This window comes from Papaver somniferum, unplaced genomic scaffold (genome assembly GCF_003573695.1).
Source record: "Papaver somniferum cultivar HN1 unplaced genomic scaffold, ASM357369v1 unplaced-scaffold_10, whole genome shotgun sequence".
NCBI lineage: Eukaryota > Viridiplantae > Streptophyta > Magnoliopsida > Ranunculales > Papaveraceae > Papaver > Papaver somniferum.
In genome coordinates this window covers 3,505,357-3,513,299 of record NW_020618825.1, presented here as the reverse complement: position 1 = coordinate 3,513,299, position 7,943 = coordinate 3,505,357, and the positions used below count along the sequence as shown (strand labels likewise).

Below are 7,943 nucleotides of genomic sequence, written 5' to 3'. Positions count from 1 at the left end.
TTTGCTCCTTGCTTTGTTTTCTCCTCCTCCAGCAACCCTAAGAAGAAAAAAAAAACAGTATGCAGCGGCGCAAGATCTGTCTCTAACTTTCCCCAGAAATCCTCTCCTTTCCCTTCAAATCAAATCTAAAAACACTGTTAACTACTGAGACCGAGAAGAAAGTTCATCGACAAAGCTATTTACGAATCAAAACTGAAAACTCGATGGGCTGATCGAAGTAGAAGAAGATGGTGTTCTTCAGTTACTGCAACTCAAACAAGAAAATGGTATTCAAGGTTAGTTAGTCCATCTCGCTCTACTGTTTTTCACGTTACATACAAGTCTCAATAGATTTACATTTTATAGTTGTTTTCTCTGTGTAGATTCATAAGAAGAAGAAGCCCTAACATGGGTTCCTTTTGGGTTCTGTATACGGGGTTCGTATTTCTTAAAACCCCCTTTTTTTACAAGCCCTAGTCTAAATTTAGCATCAATTCTTTCAGAGCCTTATTCTTCTCCGTGTTTAAGAAAGAGAATTTTTTCATTGAATTCCCACTTTATTTTTCTTTTTGGAATTTTACCGAAAAAAAATGGAATCATATTTTTCGTACATTTTCTGTTCAATTCTTGTGCTTTAGAGAAATTTTGTTTTTTGGTTTTGCTGATTTGGGATTTGGTGGTGTTAAAGGATGCGGAGCTTGCCCAAGTAATGGAAGGATCAATTGATTATGATACCATTACTCCTGAACTGTATCAAAGGGTATCTTCAATAATCCATGTGAAAGAGGAAGATGTCATTACCATCTCTTGTTCACTAATGAATTCTGGTTATCTTTGTCGTCTTTTGAGGTTACTGGCAGGGCAGTTCAAAATTTATTTCAAACATTCAAGGGTAAGATTTTATTTTTCCTTAATCTTTTGCTTTGTAATTAATTTGGCTTGATTTGTTACCAGTATCTCAAATCAACATCCACATTATTCGTCGCTTCGGTAAGGAACCACAAAACAATTACTAACTTTATTTATTATAGAAACTGGCCTATTAAAAAGTAATGGAGAGAGTAGTATTTGAGAACAGAACTATAATTTCCTAGTAATGTTTGTCGATTCGAGATGTTTTAATAGCAGAATACCTCACTTTGACAGGTTGCCATTGTTGTGGCTAGTATGTGTTCACAATTTTGCTCTCTAGGTACCATGGTAAATATAATTTCTTTGTCTTGATGTTCACCTCATCTTTTATATAGATTGAAATATTACTATCGGAATTGGTTGAAGTCTTCTTATTATGCAGGGTACTTCTCGGGTGACAAAAAATCCCAAGCACAACAGCAGGGTACTTCTAGGGTGACAAAAAATCCCAAGCACAACAGCCTGAAGCTAAAGTCATATTGGCTTGCATACCAGGAGCTGATCCAAGTTTACTTCGAAGCGACTGATGTTATTATCAACTCTATCATTGTTTCTCAGTGTAGTGTTAAGTGGACTACCACTCCTGTAATAATAGATTGATAATTTTATTCAAGTTTTGCTCGATTCTATGCTTGTAAGTTTGGTAACAGGTCTTGTAACTTTATGGTCGATATACTTGCAATTTTATGCCAAGTGTCCAAGTCCTGGATGAATGGTCATTGTTATCGCATTTCCTTATGTTAAAGAGGCTTTGGTCAGTGATGTAACTACCCTTTATTATTAAAATAAATAAATAAATAATATTTTGATGTTTTGAATATTTTCGCTTCTAATTGTACATTTTTTGGGGGAAGAAATAGCGGTTCGGTAGATTCATATATATCAGTAACGTAATTTGGAGGGTTAAGCCATGGTTGTACCAAATATCACCCGAAACTATACATTGTCAATATGCCACATTATACTCTGCCATCGTTAAAATTAATCCATGTGGCCTTAAGGTATACATTAACCACGTACAAAGCTTATTGTGTGTCCATAAGAAATTTATGGCCATGGTTTTACTGGTTCCCTGTGTCGTGAAGATATACAATAGCCACGTTAAAAAAAATTGTGTGTCCTTAGAAAATTTATCGCCATGGTGCTACAAGTTTAATGCAGCGGTAAGTCATGAATTGGCCACGATAAAACAAATTTTACGTGTCTAATTGATAGCAAAGGCCAGGGTTAAAATAAAATCTATGTGGCTTTAAGGTAAACTCTAGCCACGGTCAAATTAAATTGTGTGTCTATAAGGATCCTATGGCCATGGTGATAGTGAAAATGCTTAACTACAAAAAAAATAATGAGTACCATATAGACACGGTTTTAGAGTTATGGCCATGGTAAATCATATTTTATATCCACTCAAATTTTATGTAGCCATAAAGATACCACTTTGTCACGGCACCTGATGCCACATTTTTGGAGTGAAAAAAATCCATCACCAAAAGCCTATGGACACGGTGATTAAGTGTGGCCAATGTGAAGATTTGTATTAGTGATAGCTTATCCGGTCCAGCACGTTGTCGCTCATATCATCTAATTGCGAGATGATTGCGAAAGAGTGGCCCCTCATATCATCTAAGCTTGGTAGCTAGATGCAAGAGATGATTGTGGTCAAGCTTTATGAGGCTTAGTTTCATGCCATCAAGTGGATGCTCATACTTCCTATCAAGCTACAAAGAGCAAGCTATAGCCTATCCGGAAGCTAAAAAACCCGAATGTCGTAATTTAGCTCAAGAGGAGTCCATTTTGATGGGAAACGTCCCAAAGATCAAGACATGTTCACATGGTCACCAGAATTTAGATAAATTCATTCGTTTAGGGCCTGAAAAGGCCGTTTTTGCCATTTTAGGAAGGTTTTTGGTTTTCTTAATAAATCCTTTGCGGAACAAGGGTGAGTTGGAACGGTGTGGAAGCTAAGTTAGTTGAATCATGCTCCACGAGCATGCCTGCAAGGGAGGATGGACGTGCATTTGTCTATCTTTGAAGCCCGGACCGTAGCTTCATCACGACGTACTGCGGGAAGTTACGGCCTGCGGGGCAACGCGCCAAAGGCATAATTTTCCGGTCCATCACAGTTGGTATCATAGCAAGTTCCGAGAATACCCTAGGGACTTATGCGGAAGTGGACTCATTGGCGATTGTTTTCCCTAAAAGAAATATAAAGTTGGAGAGTAGGCCAACTTTTGCGCGGAAATAGTTCGTAACTGCTATGCCAGTTACTTAGCGAACCGAGTTGAGCTTGTTTGAGTGCTGTGAATTTTCCTGGCCTAAGTGGCATCCCACTTACGAGTGGATATCCGGAAGACCGTCTAGTATGGTGGGTAGACAATGGGACTGATCATCCTCACACTTTGGAAACTGGCCAATGCTGTGCGTTGTCAGACCCGACTAGCATCCCACTTACGAGTGGCAAACTGGATGACCGTCAAGGACGGTGGAAACTTGAAGCTGTTCCACACAGTACTGCGCAAAAATCTTGTCATTTCGATGACATCTTTCAACCTGGTGAACTTTAGGAACTCTTGAGTGTGTAGTATGGGATGCACATTTAGGATACCTTGTTAAGATATCCTTTTGGCACTAGGCAACTGAGAATCTTGGTAATGTTGTGGACTCTTTTGGGATTCCTGAGTAAGAATTATGGGATGTTTGCTTAGAAGGTCTAAATTGTTGTTCATGACAAATTGAAGAAACCCGTGATTTTTCAGCATCTGGTATGGGACTTTTGCTCAGGAAATCCAAACCGAAGAGAATGTCCTCAATAGATTTGGTTTTGAATTTCGGGGAAGAAATTCTTTAAAGGGGTGAAGAGTGTAACACCCTGTGTTTTTAGCATCCCGCATGCTAAAAGATGCGTCATAGCCTGATAAGAAGTTTCATCCAAAGCTTCCGTTGTTTGGTAACAGGTAGATTGCCTTAAGGCCAATACCGTGTAAAAATGGCGCATTTTTTTTGGCATTTGGCCAAGAGCCAAATCTTGCATCATTATGATGCATTAGGACAGTTGGGTAGGTGGCCTTGAGCATTGCAGCGCAATCATCGCGCACAATCATTGTGCATCATGCCAGAGAGGGCTGGCAGAATGAGTATTGCACAATCATTGTGTATCATTCCAGAGAGGGCTGGCAGAATGAGTATTTCACAATCATTGTGCATGATGCTAGAGAGGGCTGGCAGAACGTGTAGTGCACAATCATTATGCATCAGGCCGGAGAGGGATGGCCAAAGGTGTGCTGCGCAATCATTACGCGCAATCATTACACGCAATCATTGCGATGAACAGTGAAGCAAGCATGTCAATCTCCTACCCTTTTCTAACTTGTAGAAATGCCATTAAGACGTATATAGGGAGGGGTAGTTGGTTGAAAGTGCATATGCGGACTATGTACCAAGTAAGCTTCATATCTTAGCTGGAAGAGTATAAATGATGCCTAAGGATCATTTATAGTTATGTATCCTTTCGAAGAGATCATTTGATGCTTAGGCATCCCTATGCCATGCCGCGGACCCGATGATGCATAATCATTGTGCATCATGACGGAACGGCCTATGCGGACTAGGTCATTACCATTTTTTCCAGGCCACGGCCTTGCAAATGAGTTGTTTTGAGTTGATGTCCCTTCGAGGATGAATTACGGTCTGTGCTTGATCCCTTTAGAGTAGGGAAGGGTATGTAGGAAGCCGCAATGAGTTGCAGCATTGTCGGTCCAGCACGTTGTCGCTCATATCATCTAATTGCGAGATTATTGCGACAGATTGGCCCCTCATATCATCTAAGCTCAGTAGCTCGATGCAAGAGATGATTGTTGTCAAGCTTGATGAGGCTTAGTTGCATGCCAGCAAGTGGATGCTCATACTTCCTATCAAGCTACAAAGAGCAAGCTATAGCTTATCTGGAAGCTAAAAAACCCGAGTGTCATAATTTAGCTAGAGAGGAGTCCATTTTGATGGGAAACGTCCCAAAGATCAATACATGTGGTTCACATGGTAACTAGAATTTAGCCAAATTCATTCGTTTAAGGCCTCAAAAGACCGTTTTTTTCGCTTTAGGAAGGTTTTTGGTTTTCTTAATAAAGCCTTCGCCGAACAAGGATGAGTTGGAATGGTGTGGAAACTAAGTTAGTTGCATCATGATCCACGAGCATGCCTGCAAGGGCAGATTGGACGTGCGTTTTCCTAGCCTTAAGGCCCGGATCGTAGCTTCACCACGACGCACCGAGGGAAGTTACGGCCTGCGGGGCAACGGGCCAAAGGCGTAATTTTCCGGTCCGTCACACTTGTTACCATTCGCTATCTCCGTATAATACACTTACATGCTACAATTCTCTTTTTGTTTTGTGAGTTTTCACTGATGCTAACACCTTAAGCTGGAGAATACCTACTGCAGAGAGTTGACAAGTCATTGTAATCTCAGGTTTGTTTGTGTTACCTATTGTGATCCGTTTGAGTATGTGTTTTACATGATTCCTGCCAAAAGGTACAACTTACCACCATAATTACAGTTGGTGGGTAAACTCTTGACACATTAGATTTTCTTGCATTACTTACTGAAAATTTGGTTGACTGATGGTACCATAATCTTTGTTTTTAGAGAATTTATTGATGAGAACACCTGAAGCGGACCAGTCCCACTGTGTGGGGGTCAATCATGAAGCTGGTTAAACAAGCGAGACAGTGTTGTCCTTGCAAAGCTGTACCAAGCGAGGGAAAGAACTTGTACCAAGCAAGACATTATTTTCTCTATTTCTATTAATTGGTGAATAAAGTCTTGCTATATCAGTGCATTGTTTGTTTTCATCTTACTTTAACATATGAAACCATGTATATAAATTCCCAGTGACAAGTCTATCAAATACAAACTTTTGATGCTTAGGTTGCCATGTTCAAATAAAAACAGTGAGAATGTATGCATTAGAAACTTACTTATATTAAAAACTGCTGAAACATACAACCTTGTCATTTTCTTATAACATAGGAAACCATGTATATTTTTTTTCCTCAAGAAGTTGTTTTACTCACATATACTTAGGTATCTGAATGAATGATGAGACAAATCCAGGTTCAATTGGTTGGTCTATAATGAGAATGTATGTATTGCAAAATGACAATGAACATGTAAATGAATTTCCAAAATTACTGAATGAATCTTTCTCTCCTATGAGAGCTGTTTCTAATTTGAGTTTCTGTTTCATTTTTTTTGTTTTGTCAAGATACTAGAATCGAAGGCAATAGCTTATGCCATGGGCTGGTTAAGGATACTCCGATGTCAAAGGACGACTTCTTTTGGATGATCATGAACAACATTTTTTTAGCCAAGGTATAATGCAAAACAACACTTATATACTGAAAAACACAACCCTTGTCATTTGATTATAACCATATAGGGAACCGTGTATTTTTTTAGGCTTAAGAAGTTCTTTCAATGTAAGAATCATAATCGTATACACTTGTGTATGTGAATTAATTAGGAGACAAACCTTGGTTCAATTGGTTGTTTATGGATTTGTCAATGAATGAATTCCTTATGATGCTAGAATGATAATGTATGTATTGTGGAATAAGAAATGAATTATGTGTGTCATATTCAGTATTGCAGGTTCAGAAATGAATTGCAATGCAGCTTCAGAAACTAATTGTATTGCAGCTTCAGAAATGGATTGCATTGCATTGCAGGGTCCAATTATGGGAGCTAATTTATAACAGTAAAAAACGTTATTGTTTTTTTTTTTGAAAACCATTTTTTTACCAACGTCGAATCAACATTCTAAAATATGTTAGTAATTAGCACACCTAGCAAATTCATTACTGTTACAATAAATTGTTAACGTCTAAAGTCGTTAGTCTATATGTTACAAGCGGTAGACACGTGGCAGACGGTAAACGTTATAGTCAGCTGTTACGAATAGAATCGTTACAACAAGCTGTTATATCTGAAATGTTACAATCAATCATAAACGTTTAAAGCCGTTACTTTAAACGTTAGAAATGAGTTACACGTGTCGTACGACAGCCGTTACACTGAGCTATCACGCTTGTGAATCGTTACAATAACTGTTAAATCCAATCTGTTACAATCAACTAAACAACGATTATAATCGTTGATGTAGCTATTACAAGGAAGGAAAGGTGGAAATAAGTCAACCATTATACACAAAGTCGCCGTTACCATTTCTGTTACACTAAACTGTTACAGGCTAACTGTTACGATCTACACAATAACGGCTATCCATTACCACAAAATGACATCAGATAAATCTTGTGCTGACAAGATAAGCGTTGGTGTATTTATTCCAACGAATGAAACTGTTATTTAATAAAATTTTATTATAACGAAATGAACCGTTGATAAAATATTGTAACACTAATAATAACGGCACATTTCCAATGTTTTTTGACGTTACAATATATAGATATCAACGTTTTTTCAACGTTACAGATTCCCTGATTTCGTGAAGTGTTGTATTAAACAAGAATAAGAGAAACTTGTGCATTTATAGATCATATACAGGTGAAACATAACGGAAACCTAACAACATTAAAGATAATACAACTAACTGTAAGGTAAATAAAAACTAAGTAAATAACATCACAAACACTCTGGTGACACCACAAAACAAGTAGAGTTATCTTCTCCAATGCACCTTAGTAAAATGCATCAGGTTGTCGTGTAGGAAAAGAGAGGATGATTAAAACCCTTGGTGAGGATATCATCTAGTTGTAGGGAAGATGGGATATATGTGAACTGCACAATCTCATCTTGAGGAATATCTCTCACATTGTGGTAGTCACCCTCGATGTGTTTAGTAGGAGTATGAAAGATGAGAATTGCATCTAGAGCACGAGTACCATTATTGTCACAATACAGAGTGAAAAGAGTTGATAGGGGTAGATGAAGTTATTCAAGCAGTATAGAGATCCATATAACTTCAGCTGCCAAAAGAAATAAAGATTTATACTCGGCTTCAGTGTTTGACTTGGATTGTTTCTTGGATATCTAGGAAATG

At 38.2% G+C, this 7,943-nt stretch overlaps 1 protein-coding gene across 3 annotated transcripts; it reads left to right on the top strand.

The window, feature by feature from the left end:
- The first annotated feature begins 559 nt into the window (after positions 1-559).
- On the top strand, positions 560-1,669 carry LOC113326598. 3 transcript variants are annotated; one of them, XM_026574297.1, is made up of 3 exons: positions 560-871; positions 1,126-1,179; positions 1,274-1,669. In XM_026574297.1, exons 1-3 carry the CDS (start codon positions 689-691, stop codon positions 1,328-1,330), a joined length of 294 nt encoding a protein of 97 aa, XP_026430082.1. In that variant the 5' UTR covers positions 560-688; the 3' UTR covers positions 1,331-1,669. The 3 variants fall into 3 exon arrangements, with proteins under 3 accessions (XP_026430082.1, XP_026430080.1, XP_026430081.1); XM_026574295.1 differs by having other exon boundaries at positions 1,258-1,669; XM_026574296.1 differs by lacking the exon at positions 1,126-1,179 and having other exon boundaries at positions 1,258-1,669.
- Positions 1,670-7,943: the final 6,274 nt, after the last annotated feature.

Coding starts and splice junctions, on each gene's coding strand:
- LOC113326598 (XM_026574295.1), top strand. CDS start 689: ATGGAAGGATCAATTGATTATGATACCATTACTCCTGAACTGTATCAA. Junction 872..1,125: donor TTTATTTCAAACATTCAAGG/GTAAGATTTTAT, acceptor TCACTTTGACAG/GTTGCCATTGTTGTGGCTAG. Junction 1,180..1,257: donor TTTGCTCTCTAGGTACCATG/GTAAATATAATT, acceptor AATTGGTTGAAG/TCTTCTTATTATGCAGGGTA.